A 16,565-nucleotide genomic window follows, 5' to 3' on the forward strand; every position below is an offset into this window, starting at 1 on the left:
TATAAAACCACTGGAGAAAAGACTCTACAAACTAGTAAGAGAAGATAGAAGAAAAGTATCTCAACACAGTAAAGGCCATATACGAGAGCTCACAGGTAACAGCTTGGTCAGTGGTGAAAGCCTGAATGCTTTTCCTCTATGATCAGGAATAAGACAAGAATGCCCCACTTTTGCCACTTCTACTTCATGTAGTACTAGAAATCCTAGCCAATGCAGTTAGGTAAAAAAAAAAAAAAAAAAAAGAAAGAAAAACCATCCAAATAGGAAAGGAGGAAGTAAAATTATCTGTTTGCAAAGGACACAATCTTGTATGTAGAAAACTCTAAAGATTCCACACACATACACAAAAACCTGTTAGAATAAATGAATTCAGTACAGTTACAGGATATAAACTCAACACACAAAATCAGTTTCATTTCCGTATACTAACAATGAACAATCCAGAGAAGAAATTAAGAAAATGATTCAGTTTACAATAGCACCAAACGAATAAAACAGAAATAAACATAACCAAGTAGGCAAAAAGCTTGTACACTGAAAACTACCAAAATGTTGCTGAAATCAAAGACGACACAATAAATGGAAAGACACTCAATGGGAAGACTTAATATAAAGATGCTAATAGTACCCAAAGTGGTTTATAGATTTCATGAAATGCCCATCAAATTCTCAATGGCATTTCTTGCAGAAATAGAAAAATCCATCATAAAATTCATATGGAATCTCAAGGAACTCTGAATAGCCAAAACAATCTTGAAAAAGAACAAAGTTGGGTCTCATACTTCCTGGCTTCAAAACTTATTACAAAGCCACAGTAATCAAAACAGTGTGGTACTGACATAAAGACAGAGACACAGACCAATGGAATATAACAGGGTCCAGAAATAAACTCTTATTCATATGGTCAAATGATTTTCACCAGCAGTAACAAGACCATTCAATGCGAAAATGATAGTCTTTTCAACAAATTGCATTGGGAAAACTGGATATCCAAATGCAAAAGAACAAAGTTGGATTCTTACCCTATGCCATATAGAAAAATTAACTCAAAATGGATCAAAAACCTAAATTTAAGAGTGAAAGTATAATACTTTTGCAGGAAAAGCTTCATGACACTGGACTTGACAGTAACTTCTTGATATTACACCAAAAGCATAAGCAGTAACAGAAAAAAACAGATAAATTAGACTATATCTGAAAACTTCTGTGTATCAAGGAACCCAATTAGCAGAGTAAGAAGGCAACCTATGGGTTGGGAGAAAAGATTTACAACTCATTATCTGATAAGAGGTTAATATTCAGGATATATAAAGAACTCCTACAACTCAACAACAAAAAAACAGTTTGATTTAAAAAAAAAAAAATGGGCAAAAGACCTGAATAGATATTCCTTCAAAGAAGACATACAAATAGTCAACAAGCAAAAGAAAAGATGCTCAGTATCACTAATCATTAGGAAAACATGAATCAAAATTACAATAAGATACCACTTCACACTCCTTAGGATGGCTACTATCAAAAAAAGGGGGAGGGGACAGAAAATAACAAGTGTTGATGAGCATATGGAGAAAATGGAATATTTGTACATTATTCATGAGAACACAAAATGGTACAGCTGAAATGTAAAATAGTATGGTAGTTTCTCAAAAAATTAGGCATAGAATTATTATGTGATCCAGCAATTCTACTTCTGGGTATAAACCCCAAATAACTAAAAGCAGGGTCTCAAAGATATTTGCATTTTAAACCTTTAATTGAAGTATAGTTGACATATTAGTTTCAGGTGTACAAAAAATAAAGCAAAAAAAAAGAAAAAGGTATTTGTACAACCATAAACACAGCAGCCTTATTCACAACAGCTAAATGTAGAAGCAACTCAAGAAGTGCCTAATGCCAGATGGATAACCAAAATGTGATGTACTCATATGAGGGCATATTACTATCCAGCCTTAAAAAGGAAGGAAATTTTGACACATGCACACAACACGAATGAACCTTGAAGACATTATGCTAAGTGAAATAAATCATTCACAAAAAGATGAACACTGTATGGTTTTACGTGTATGAGGTATTTAGAGCAGTCAGAATCATATAGGCAGAAGGCAGAATGGTGGTTGCCAGGTGCTGGGGGCAGGAGAGTAGGAGGAGTTGTTTAATGTATAGACTTTCAGTTTTGCAAGGTGAAAAGAGTTAGGGAGACTGGTTGTCTAACAATGTGAATGTATTTACTACTACTGAACTATACACTTAAAAATGACGAAGGGGGTGCCTGGGTGGTTCAGTCGGTTAAGGGTCCGACTCTTGGTTTTGGCTCAGGTCATGATCTCAGGGTGGTGAGACTGATCCCCGAATTGGGCTCTGCGTGCAACAGGGAGTCTGCTTGAGCTTCTCTCACTCTCCCCCTCCCTCTCTCTCTCTCTCTCTCTCTCTCTCTAAAATAAATAAATAAATCTTAAAAAAATGCTTTAAAAATGACTAAGGTAGAGTTTATACGATATGTACTTTATCACAACTTAACATAAAAATTAATAAGAATTAGAGAAATGTAACTGTTTATTATTCATTTAATAACAAAGAAATTATTATTAATTTGCTCGATAGCTAAAGTACTGGGTATCATCTACTATTTCTAGTCTAAGAAATTCTTTTAATGGAGTCTTAAATACATATGGAAATATATACAAATTAAATGATATATCTGGGATCTGCTTTCAAAAATAATCATAGGACAGAGCAGGGCAGGGGAGGGATGTGGTGAGGTTGCAGATACAATAAGATTAACTAGGATTTGACAACTGTTAATTTAGAGAGGTTACAACGAGTTTCATTATACTATCCCATCTACTTTTGTATACGTTTAGAAGTTAGTATAATAAATAATAAATTTATTATAGTAGTATATTTATTATACTATAATATTTGTTATACTATAGTATTTATTATTTATATTTATTATTTATATAGTATTATACTATAGTATTTATTATATTATACTATAATTAAATATAGAAAAAATATTCACCAAGATAAGACTGGTTGTCTTTTGGTGATGAAACTATGGATATTTATTTTGAAAACTTAAAGCACACTCACACCATACTTTTAAAATGTCAAAAACATTTTTTATAAAAAGTCAAAATTGCAAAAGCCTGGCAGAGTTCCTCAGCATATCACCGTTTATTGAAAAGAAGGCGCTAGGCCTTGCTTGGTAATCCTTACCCAGGCTTAAGTGAGCTTTAGGATATACACAAGAATCTATGTCAGACACTGCTTTGCCTGTATTAACTCTACTAATTTTTATCACATGGGATGTTCTTTTCCAGAAAACCAGGGGAACTTCTACATTTATAATTGAAGCCACAGGACCTCCCTCTCATGCATTGAAGAATGGCCATATCACATTGCAATGCTGATCGGCTGCAAAGGAGAATTCCCAGTGTAATTTAAGAATAGCAGTAACCCTAGAAGCATCTCATTTAGGGCCTCTGGCATTTAGGTTTTGGTTGTACGGCTCCCGTGGATCCTGATTTGTTGTTTTTTTCCTCTCATCCACAACACTACTGTTATCATCTGACATCCTATGATTGGCTATTTCTTACGAGTTAAGTGATTATAGCTACTGGAGGAGAATGCTTGTCACGAATAACACAAGGAGACTTGTTTCTTTTGTAATATTGTTATTCCTTTGGAGATTTTGTGGTTTCACCCTTTGTAGATTTCTAGTGGCATTCCTTCAGAACAGTTGTGCCCCAGTCAAAGACCACTGTTGAAGAGTTACTCCTCTCCCAGCAGCCTCCTTTACTCATTTATAAGCTCTGTGAAGGCAGGGATTGTGGGTAGCACCACTACACTATACAAGTGTATATTACAAATATATACTATATATACACAATATATTATATATACAAATATATACTATAGATATATTTGCTTAATAAATTATGAAAGACTGACTTTCTGAATGACTTGTCGGTGTCAGGCCAGGAAACAAATAGCGTCTCAGGCAGGAGAAGGGTGGGTAGTCAGGTGCATATCTTGGGTACTGTAGCCCCTATAACATAGGAAGTTTTGTGTGTGCAACTTGAGAAGGGTGCCATTTGGTAGTACAATTTTCTGAATTATTTCACCCACAACTAAACTACTGCCAGAAGGATAAAGTACCAAGTGCCTTCTATTATGACAAATTGTTTTGACAGAGTCTTAAATTTGGGGTAGTCCTAGCATGGAGAATACACGTATTAGCAGAGTACCTTACCCAAAGGGACCTCATGGTGAATTCCTCTAGATCCCTGCTGATGGGGGGCAACGGGTAAATTCTTACATGACTTTTGCTTTATTCCAGTGACCAGGTTGAAGTTCATGCTTCTCAGATTATTTTGTTGCCCATTTATGTTGAGAAATATTATAGTTGCAACTGCATTGCTAATTCCATTATTTGTACTTTTTTTTTTTAAAGATTTATTTGAGGGGCGCCTGGGTGGCTCAGTCGTTAAGCGTCTGCCTTCGGCTCAGATCATGAACCCAGGGTCTTGGGATCGAGCCCTGCAGCAGGCTCCCTGCTCTGCGGGAAGCCTGCTTCTCCCTCTCCCACTCCCCCTGCTTGTGTTCCCTCTCTCGCTGTGTCTCTCTCTGTCAAATAAATAAATAAAATCTTAAAAAAAAAAAAAGATTTATTTGAGAGAGTGCGCATGTGTGCGTGCACAGGGGGAGGGGCAGTGGGAGAGGGAGAGAATCTCAAGCAGACTCCCAGCTGAGCATGGAACCTGATGTGGGGTTTAATCTTATGGCCCTGAGGATCATGACCTGAGCCAAAACCAAGACTTGGACGCTCAACTGACTGAGCCACCCAGGCGCCTCTGTACATGATACTTGATCTTAACTATCTTTTAAGTAAGTGCTGCAAAAAATATTTGAAGGGTCATATGCACTCATCCTCAATTCTCACTTCCTAGCTTCAAATGGCAATTTAATCTATTTTTGATGTCAAACATGAACCACCCCCATACCCCCCACCCCCCACCACACAGAATTGAGTCTGATTCAAAATGATTTTCTTAACCCATTTTCATTTACTTTCCCAAAAATTCTACTTCTCGGGGTGTCTCAGAGTGTCCATGGTCGTCCTTTAAGCCTCAAAACAGAAAGTTTAAAGAAAACCTGTTTATCTCTTCTTGGGTTTTTAGAATAGGATCTAGAATGTTTCTTTGAGTATAAAAATAAAAAACTTTCTTCTTTCTCTAGAAATCTTAAAGCTAGCCATTCATCTAACCATAAAAATATCTTCCTTTTATGTAATTGTATTAAAAGATATTTCCCTAGATTTTTACTTTTGATTTAAAAATGTCACAACTGCCAAATATTACATCAGATAATGTACAGTCCAAAGAGAATAACCATGTCATTTCAGTTTTACTATAAAGACAATTAAAAATAGTACCAAATACTAATAAGGAAGCAATTTTTCTTTACTGCTTAGATATACCAGTAAAGCATTAAGAGAAAAAATTGTTCCTATTTAAAACAAAATTTCTTGAAGTATGCTCTATACCCAATATGGAGCTTGAACTCATGACCCTGAGACCAAGAGTCACATGCTCTACTGACTGAGCCAGCCAGGCACCCAAAACTGTTCCTATTTTAAATGTAACTCTGGTTCCTACTGACATACTCTGGGACATTTGCCTTTTTATTCCTTTTCTTTTACTATCTTATTTTTCTAAACTGAAAAGCAAAAAAAAAAAAAAAGGTAAAATAAACCAAGCAAGCGCAAAAAGCAATAGACATTTATCCAATTTAAATTCTTTAAGTTGAGACCTTTAAGAAATATTTTAATACCTAAGTCATTGTTCCAATTTTATTTTTTGAAAGATTTTATTTATTTATTTAGGGGGTGGGTAGGAACAGAGAGGAAGGGAGAGCGGGGAGGAGAGAATCTCCAGCTGACTCCACACTGAGCTCCTAGGGCTTGATCTAAGGATCCTGAGGATCAGGAACTGAGCTGAAACCAAGAGTCTGATGCTTAACCAACTGAGCCACCCAGGCACCCCTACTGTTCCAATTGTAGATAGCCACAGCATTCTGAATTAGTAATTGGGTTCTACAAAGTACCTACGGCGTTGGGGATTTATTTTTCTGAAAGTAAAAAATATATATATATTACTTTTAAATTTTTATCTATTCTATTTTCAATTTAGAAGCACATTTTAAGTATACACTAGGTGTCTTTTGTGTCTCTCTTTTTTGAATGTGTGCCCTATTACATCTATGAGATCAAATCTACACAAACTCCTAGCAATTACTATTCTGCTTTGGATCAAAAAATAGAAATATTATGTTTTTAAAAATGCTGTTAAAGAATTAATCTTAGGCTAGAAAGGGTTACTAGATGATGGTTCAAGTACTTCCAAAGTATGACTAGTTCTTCAGGATATGGTACTTAGATTTTGAATTTGTAGAACTTAGGATACGGTTCCTGAATTATATCTGCACTGATCCTATGTGGGGAGCTAAGCCTCCCTTGGCAAGCAATTACTCGGCTGTAGTGGCCCAGCGAGGTGTGATGCTAACAATGTGGACAGGTTTAGGAGGATTTGTTGGTCAATGTGAAAATCTTGTAAAGTGTGCTCACGTTGACAACACATCTTTGGGCAGCATCAACCACATGAACGCAAAAATACCTGTTTTGGACCCCTTCAACAAGTCCTTATTTAGAATGCTAACCTTGCAGCCACAAACAAGGCCTGGATGTCATTTAAAATAAATTCTCATTCAGGATCTTTTGTTCTGGGGGGAAAGAAGCTGAAAAACAGGAATGGGCACTCTGAGTACAGGAGGGGCCTATCCCCCCCCCTCCCCCACCGCCCCATGCTGGCTGCTCACAAGGGAAGGATTAAAGAGAAGATTAGGAAAATTAGCTTCCTTATCTGAGAGAAGGAAAAAAAAAATCATGCAAAAATGTTATTTCTTTTAAAAAATATCACTGAAAGTGTTATGTAAGTGATCTATGCAACCTGTTCGACCCAAAGTCTCCACTGTTTTCCTTCCACCTGTGTAAAGTCATCAATACCATCAATGGAATATTAACTTCTTACAATTTTAGGAGCTCCTATCACTAAACAGCTGGCACAAAAATGCCACGTTTTAGGAGCCGGGTGTAGTTCTGATGCCAATTAAGGAATAATCTGGATTACCATGAGAGAGTGTATACACGTGAAAAAGAAACCATGATTGAACTACTGACTGAATGATTAAAAACAACCAAACAAAACCAAGCCCAAGCTTGTGGTGGGGCTAATCAGGTCATTTTTACTGATTAGATATGTGACACCCAACTGCTTTAATTTTCTCCTTAAGAGACTCCCTTTCAACATCATGAAAATAATACCCACGTGGAAAGTAAGAAAAAGAGCTTCACCATTCCAAAGATTAATTTTGATTGTGGAGAAAGCCCAATGAATCCCAAACATGGGACAACTGCCAAGAAGTTGTACAAAGTGGGAGGAAAAGAATAAAACCAGAGCAGACCCGGGTTGGCCTCCACGAAAGCCTAAACAGCTAATCCAGTCAAAAAAGACCTATCTAGATTTCATCTGTAACCACTCTCCTATCTCTCCCTTTCCTAGTGTTACAGCCGTTTTCTTCGGCCTTGATTGTTTCCTACCAGGAGAACTGTGATGATCTATTCTGCTATGAGTCTAATCTTCCAAACTGTATAATTCCATCATGTCCCTCCACTGTTTTAATATTGTTCGTGGCATCCCCACACCTACGGTACAAAATCTCCACACTCAACGTTCCCTGCAGCCCCTCCTTTGAGGGCAATGGACCCATGACGCGACTAGATTATGTTCCTGGTGTTGTCAGTTAATAGATGTGCTTCCTGGAGCCGATCATTTAATTTTTCCGAGACCCGGTTTCCCCATCCGAAGAAAGGAACCAGTTGGATAATAAATGTGAAATCGGCGTGTAAACTATACAAGCTCAACAAAGGTATGGTATTTTTATTACCATTTCAATAAATTTTCTGCTACTCGTCTTCTGCCAGTCTGGTCCTCTGAACACATTTCATAGAGCTCCAGCCATTTTGCCTATCTTTTCCCTAAACAGTTATGCTCTGCTTCCACCTCTCCCTCTCTGCTACCTGCAACAACAAAATACTGCCTCTCTGATTGCCCACTCCCTTCTTGGAATCCCCAAGTAAGCAAAAGCTCTTATTGATGGAGTGCCTAGAAGTATTTTTCTAGATGGTGTACCTTGTTTTCCCAGCAGTGCTGTGACTACGTTCATTTTATAGATGGGAAGATCAAGACAGAAGCCAGCGAGACTCAGAGATATAAGGGGGCTTTCCTGAGGCCACAAAACAAGGAAGGTCCAAAGTGGGTGGTGGCAGGCCAGTGTTGTGCATAGAAAGCTGGGATTTGCGCTCATTCACTGCATTCCCTTTCACAGGTCTGCAGAAAAATAAGGCCACATTCCATAAGGTGGCAGGAATACACATTTCACCGCCTGCCAGTTAGGAGGAAAGGGCTAGCAGTGAAAGGGAAAGAGAACAACCGTCAAGTTAAGGACAAAGAAATGAATGGAGGAGGATCTTTCAGCTGGACAGCCCTCTGACAGTCAAAAACACTGTCTTTTTGAAACAAAAAACTAAAGGTAAAAAAACAAAACAAAACAACTTTTGTTTTGAGAGTTTAGATTCTATGTCATTCTGTGGTATCTAAAAGTTGTGTTTGGAACCATGAATTATTTCATCATCTTGGTCTAACTCGGCACTGATATCCAAAGAAGAAAGTAAAATCAGGAAAGCGTGCTCTGGGATTGAACTGGCCACTCATTACTCTGTGACACACCTGTCACGTAGCCTTCAGGCACTGGTCTGCTGCTGTGGAAAGCGTGCTTTGGGTTTCACTCATCTATCAAATAGTTCTTCACTGAGAACCATGATTGCTATTGCCACCTGTCCACCAAAACTGTTTCTTCCTGGACACACAGCCAGGCGACATATGCTTCCCAGCCTCGTTTGCACTGGGCCACGTAAGCAGAGGTGTGTGCCCCTTCTAAGCCTGGCCCATGTAGCCTCCCGTTCATGCTCCCCCTGCGTTTTACCCTGTGGGTTAGAAAGCTGATGACAGTGATCACAGAAGCCTCAGAAGCTAGATGGTGAGATGGCACAACCATGATCTGCACTACCAAACCTTGCCTAAACCAAGCGACCTGGAAGATCCACTCGAGACCACTAACTAAGAAAGAGATAAATTTCTATTGTCATGACATATTGGGCCTATTGGTTACAACCACTGCACCTACCCTAACAAATTCAAGTGGTGTCTTGTGCTTCACTGGGCACCCAGACCCAGACGCACGATACCTGCACTGAGTTTACAATCTAGTTGGCCACAGTGTGCCTGTCACTGAATTGTCCTGATGTCCCAAGGGCAGGAGCCAAATGAATCACCACGAAGTTCAGAGCATGATCTAGAGTAGAGGCAGGCCCAATTTTTCTCTAAAGGGACAGACAATAAAGATTGGAGAATTTGCCGTCCATATAAAGTCTCTGACACATCTTCTTCCTCCTCTCCTTTTTCATAGCCCTTTAAAAATTTAAATAACATTCTTAGCTTGAAAGCCCTATAGAAACAAGCCATAAACCAGATTTGGCCTATGGAATATGGTCTGTCAATTCCTGACCGAGATGTTTTGTCTTGATTTTTAAAAAATCCAAATGGAAGAAAAATATTTCATGATGTATGAAAATTACATGAAATTCAGATTTAGGAACTATAAGTAAAGTTTTATTGGAATACAGATACATTTATTCATTCGCCTATTTTCTGTGGCTGCTTCTGCACTCCTAGGGCAGAGGTGAGCAGTTATGAAGGCATATGGCCCATAAAGCCTTCATTTTTAGTAAAGGGTCAGCTAATAAATATTTCCTAGCCTATGGTCCGGAGCTTCCTATAGAGGGATTATTCTGTTTAAGTAAGCAGATCCTTTACAATCCAAGGAGGACACTGCTACTTTGGTGCCATGCCAAGAATTCAGCATCTAGACCAGCCACCACAGAAGAGGATCATCCCTCAAAAGATTCTGGAGCTTAATGTTTCGCTCTGAAACAGGGTAAGAACAGCAACCTTTACTGGTTAATGGGAGCGTTTGAATGAAATTGGCTTGCTCAACTCCTGTAAATTTTTTCTCTGCTCAATGTCCTAAGTGATTACACTATATACTCACTAGGGAGACCTAGTTGATTTAAATTCATCCTTCTAGAAGTCTGGTGCATTATAAAACAAATGTTTAGACAGCAGATACAAGATCAATCAGTGACATATGCTGTTTTCATTACTGGGTTATTGTTGCTAATAAGACAGAGTGCTGGGCCCTTTAAATTCAAGACACAACTTAGATCTTTCTTCTCCTGGCTTTACCAAGATATATGTGACACAACTGAATTCTTAAAACAATTTGGCAAGTCAAGTCACCAGTTTTATAGATGAAGAAACTGGAGCTCAGTGCGAATAAACAATTTACCCAGGGTCAAAAAACTGAAAAGTCAGAGCTTCGGTTTGAGTCTAGAGCTATATGAATTCAAATCCGATGCCTTCTATCTCCCACTGGTGGATCTCATATTGGTACTTCATAAATTTAAACCACATATTAACACATATTACTCCCTGGCCACTATGCTTCGGATTCAAGGTTTTGTTTTGTTGTTTTGTGTTTTTTTGATAGTCAAGGTTCAACTACATTAAAACAAAACTCGTATTTATTTTATCAGATGTTTGGGCTATAACCCCTTCCAAGCCTGAGTTTCCTTATCTGTAAAATGGCCTTGGTAATAGCAGTTTAAGAGGACTAATGTTGAATTAAATAAGTATTGGGCACATAGGAAATTCTTCATAAGTAGGGCCTCGAGTTAAAAATGCTAAGCTTTATGCTGTCTTAAGTGTTCATGTTTAAATTTTTGTGTAAAATGAGGAGTGAGGCTCAATATCTTTAGGACCTGTTCTAGCCCAAATCCATATGAGACACAGGTGTTAAGCCACAATAAAAAATAAAGTATTGAAACAATGAAGCCATTGGCTATGGGTATCCTGGAGAGTCCTCCCTCAAGAGGGGAACCATGCTTGGGACATCAGTGCAATACTTACTTGAAATATAAGTTTGGGGTCTGTGGTCTGATATTAGCAACAGGATTATATTATCTAATTTAAAAAAGGCATTCAATGGAAAAAAGATCAAGATTAGTTTTCTTCAGTGAAACTTGGGGATATGGATTAATTTGAAAGCAACTTTTCAAAATGCATTAAACCAAAAAAGCGAGGACAGACATTATTAACAACAACCTAATTTATGGTAACACACCCATGGACTTCATTTTCCTGCTAATATGTTCTTTCTTTTCTCTTCCCTAGCCAGACCTGTCATGTACCTAGCACCCTTTTTGTTCCCATCACCTTTGTTATAAAACACTTCCTTACAATGCCCAACATGCCTGCTTCCCACAGCTAGGATTACATGGAAGGTGGGACATTCTCAAACTTTTTTGTACATATTGCTGTAACATGCCCTAATTTTGCATTATATCAACCAGATCCTGTATCCCCTTACTGAATGGCCTACTCATTGAGTTGCCTAAGCTACTGTGACTAAGCTACTTCTCAAGTATCTGGTTCCCATAGAGACCGAACAGCTATCACATTGTCAGGCATTCATTTCTTTATATGCCTGTAGAGTAAGGCCCAACCACATGCTCCCTTAACAATGCTCAGGGACACCACCAAAACTATGCTCCAAGAAATAAGCCTTGCCCTTCAACTGCTTTAAGACTTCCCTCCTTAGTGAAAGAAATGAAAGGGAGGCAAGGTGTTCAGATCAGCTTGGCTATTATTATTGTTTGGAAGAAGCCTTGTTGAACCACACATTTTTACAAGGCATGATTATCAGATTTGAGAGCAAATTCTTCCTGACTTTAAAGTTCTCTAATAAAGAGAACATTAAGCAAGCTTCCTTGCATGCTTCAGGCTACAATTCAACATCCTCAGCAATGTGTCTTCAGAAGGGATGCCTCATGGCTTTGAGACAACAGGTGTTCAGCACAAAGAAGGTGTTCACAAACATTTAGGATGAAATCAGACTAAGAGTGTCTGAGGACCTTCTGATTCTGAGCTATGTACTGTTGACGCTAAATCTGTCATCTGAAGGCCTGTCTATTCCCATGTGTCCCAGGCTCACCTTCCAACCACATTCTTGCCTGGTCCAAGTGGATGTCCTTCTCATCTCAACAAACACACGACTAGCCTCTCAGCTGCTTAGCTTCTCAGCTGGGAATGGTTTTTTTTTTTTTCAGCTGGGAATGGTTTTTTTCCCTCCCCTCTATTACTGCCCACCAGGCCAAATCAAATCCTTTGCAATTCCTATTTCTCTCTTTGCAATAGAATCCAGAATCCAGTGAGTTCTCTCTACTCATCTCTACTGCTAGTACCTTGGGTCACCCCTAATACCTCCCTTCTGTTCCCCAACCCTCTTTCCTCACCATTGGTTCTCCACACACACCAAAATAATCTAAAAATCGAAATCAGATCTTGTCATGTCCTCCTTTGAAGTCCTCCAATGACTTCCTATGGCATGTGCAATGAGATTGACCCTCTTGACCTGGCTTGTACTTGCCCTCATCCCAGCCCACATCTTAACTCTGCATCTTCATCACTGAGCTCAGCCACACTCGCCTCTGTGTCCCTCAAACATCAAACCTTTTCCTGCTTCCGTGCTCACTGCTTCCTCTGCTTAGAACTCTCTTTCTGCTGATGGTCACATTATCAACCAGCCTCTTTTATTCTGACCTCAGGTTCAAAGTCATGCATGCTCAGGAAGACCTTCCCCAATCATGTCTTCTGAGGTTACTTTCTCCTCAATCCCTGTCAACTTATAAATGAATGGTTAACTTACATTTAAATATTTCAGATCACCCATACTAAAGAATATATACATTTGATTTTGGAAATTATAGGAGATAAAACTTTTTATCACATGCTCTAGTATGAGAAAATTAAACCAACTAACAAAATAGTATTTGATGAAGCCTCAAAATACTAATGGTTGACACTTTTAAAAATAAAATGTGGTACTTGTAATGTTTTGTTTAGATATTGTCGAGGATCTGAATGAAAAACCCTAAGCTTCCAGTGGTTTCTAGGTTAGGTGTGAATTCCATGTGCAAAGCAATGATTTATGGCCAGGGACTGACATGAGGTCATTAGGTCATGGGATGCTCACCACCTCACCCGAAGTTGGTCCCTTTCAGTGGTGAACAGAGCCCTGATCAAGACAACGCTCTTTGCAGCAATCTGGTCCTTAGTGAGAAAGCTTTCAAAGACTCGACATTTTCTGGATGGTTTTCAAATGCTGGTGTTCTAAGTGCATGTTCTTTTCAATGTTTTCTTCCTTAGGAGTTAGTTGAGGAACATTAAAATGGTTCAGTTAAGAAGATCTTCAGGATTCTTCCTACTAAGTACACAATTGATATTTCAGCTATTAATCCTTAGTTTGTTAAGTAGTAGTTTTGTGGAAATACTAGTAATAGTATTCATAGGAGGAGGAATACAAAAAAACGCCACAGCTAATATTTACTGAATCCTTCTTATGTGTTAGCCACAGAGTAGAGACTTTCTTTGAATGATTGATTCTATGGCTTTATTTTTTTTTCTTAATAATAATCACACTGTACTTTTGTTCATTGTCTTCTTCTCATAGAAAATCTAATGATAAGATGGGGCATTTTGTGTTTTACAGTATCTTATCTCTGAATAGAAATCCAAAGGGTAGAATATTCTAAAACATTCTTGTTCTTACAAATGTGCATTTTTCCGGCCTTTTTGGGGGGGTTAGGTGTAACTTCAGGGTTATGAGAAGGAAAGCTGCATTGTGAAGCTCAACTGATAATTCCTCAACTTTCACTGCCAAACTATACCAACATGGCAGACACTCAATACATATTTATTGAAAGAATGGGTGCCTGGATAGAATCTATAATGAGAGCATGCATTTTGTGGGTATTAATTTTAACATTTAATTGTGATAAACACCTGGAGTCACCAAGACACAGAATTCAGTTCCTAAGGCTCTGAACCAATAGCTTCAGTGATGTTAAGACTTGTAATATGATTTCTTTAAAGATTAAAAAAATGAGAAATACCATATTCACAGGATAACTTCAGAAATTACCTATAGCCACTTTAAATAACACAGTTTTTGTGTGGAAAAGGTTTATGACATCACCAAGGAATAGATCAAAAAGAATCTCCAAGGTTTTTGAGAAGCCCAAAAGCGGAACATTGAGGCTGAATTTCTACTCACAGAAGGTAGTCTCTAATATTCTTTTTTATCTACCACATCAGGGTAAATATTGTAACAATTCAAACATGGAAGTATTTGTCCAGTTGCCATTCAGAGGCCCAATTTTACATACCATTGACATAAATTTAGCCTCACAGCAAAGGGATTTATAAAGACATTCATAATGGGTGTTTTGAAAATGAAATACTAACACTGCTAATCACTGAAGACAGTAACATGTAAAATACTTGCTCTGCTGCATATGTTGTGAATAAAAAAATAAAAGAATGGTGCAAAGAAAAATACCAAATATCATTCTATGTCTCTATGTATTTTAATATTTCATCCTAGAATAGTATCCAAACACTTTTATTCATTAGGGTCTGAAATAAGAATGCATTTAATTGCATAAAGTTTATCTCATTTTTAAGGACCTAAAAAAAACCCTCCTTTTGTTCATTTATATGTTTTTGCCTTACATATATATTTGACTATATCAATAAATTAAGTTGTTCTCCCTTTCATGCTTTAGATTATTTAAAGTTAAACCACATTCCCATCTGGATAAAAAATTCAGTTCTAGGCATATTTACTTTAAAGAAATTAAAAACTGATGTCTCTTGGTACTCACCCTCCCATATCTGTTGGCGTAGGACCCAGTAAGCAAGGAATGGAAAACGATGATTGTCTCGTCCAAGTCCCAGATGAACACCCTCTACAAAGGAAGAACCGAATCAGTATGTCTTTCCCTTGGTTGAGAAACCTATTGTTCAGTCAACTTCAACATAAATAAGCAGTCTTGAAACAGAAGACAAAGGAAAAATCTGAATTTACTATGTTTTTAAAATACAACTGTTCCAAAGAGCATCCCCTAGCTTTTCTCCAGAGTAGAACCTCAGGTGAGGTTTAAGAGGATAATATTAGTGACATCAATATAAACATGGGCAAGAAATAATAATATATATCCTTTTGACTTCTGAAGTAGATTCTCAGTTTATTCTGAAAAAACGAGCTAAAACTAGTCTGTTTATAGCTTCTTGAGACAGAGAGGGGCCAATCATTTTAAAAATCATTCCGTTTTTCTTACCTCTTCTCTCTGCTTATTAAGAAGTTTTAAAACAGCGAATCTTATGTTTTATTTCTATCAAGCCAAGTATTAAAAACTGTACATACAACATAAAACTTCACATCATCTATTCACCTTATGTTACCTTTGGACTATTATCACACTGATGGGTTATGTATGACTCCTGTCTGGTTATCTTCAGATTGCAGATGGTTAACAAGTTAAGCAGACACATCACACATGCTCTTGACACACTCGGGGTATTTGGAATCGGATTTAAAGGAATTCACTTCAAAAACATCTTTGAGATACCACAAAGGCCTCCCAAGCCTACTTGTCTTCTTCCCCTTTCCATTCATACCAGTATATATTCATACACATAGGTTCTGCTAGGAAATTTCCATCTTTTCAGCCAAAATAAGCATGTTTTCCACCATCAGATTTCATTGGGCAAAACCCAGAAACTGAATTGCAGTGGATTCAAGGCTATGAAATCTACCCTTCAAGGTTTTATTTAATCCCTCCTGTTTTTGAACTCCACCAAAACAGGCCTCATAAGAGGACTACCATTTCAGTTTAGAACATCCCAGGTTTTCCTTTCTCAATATATATAAGTGTGTCTTTAATTTTCAAAGTGGATTTAAGCGTTTTTAGTATGACAATTAAAATGGCAATGATATAGAGCAGTATAAGAGACTTTTGTTCAAGCAAAATTATATAATTTACTATATTAGAGAGAACCAGATGCTTTACATGTAGTTAAAGTGGCAGAGAAAACAGAAATAATTGTTTTTACCTATAAGAAATAGGAAAGAGAAAGAAAATGCTTTACTTACGATATAGAGAAGAAAGCAGTAACAAACAAAAGCATTTGGGCATCTTGATGATGGCCGTTTACACTGCAGGTGTATAGAACCACCATTTAACTACCAAGATACCTTGTTATTTACCAGGGCAACGGCAATGACATACATACCTCAAGATCAGAATCTGGGGGAGGTGAAGGATTATTGTTTCTTCGGCCCCGTCCACGTGACTTCCCATCTGAACCTCGACGCAATCGATCAGAATCTGAGTCTTTAATGGGTGTTGATGGGCTGTGGATTGTACTGTACTCTGTAGAAATACAGGAAGGTCTTTCATCTTTTGGTTCTGTTATTATGGTGTC

The 16,565-nt window shown here is 37.7% G+C and overlaps 1 protein-coding gene across 9 annotated transcripts in view; it reads right to left on the minus strand.

Moving 5' to 3' along the window:
• Positions 1–16,565, minus strand: part of EYA1 (EYA transcriptional coactivator and phosphatase 1) — a 356,518-nt gene that overhangs the window by 62,220 nt on the left and 277,733 nt on the right. For all 9 annotated transcript variants that reach the window (XM_027582479.1, XM_027582545.2, XM_027582507.2 and 6 more), the window contains 2 exons: positions 16,374–16,513; positions 14,963–15,046 (listed from right to left, as the gene is read on the minus strand). In XM_027582479.1, coding sequence (XP_027438280.1) covers positions 14,963–15,046; positions 16,374–16,513 — 224 coding nt within the window. The remainder of the gene's footprint in view (positions 1–14,962; positions 15,047–16,373; positions 16,514–16,565) is intronic.

This window comes from Zalophus californianus, chromosome 4, assembly GCF_009762305.2.
Source record: "Zalophus californianus isolate mZalCal1 chromosome 4, mZalCal1.pri.v2, whole genome shotgun sequence".
Taxonomy (NCBI): domain Eukaryota; kingdom Metazoa; phylum Chordata; class Mammalia; order Carnivora; family Otariidae; genus Zalophus; species Zalophus californianus.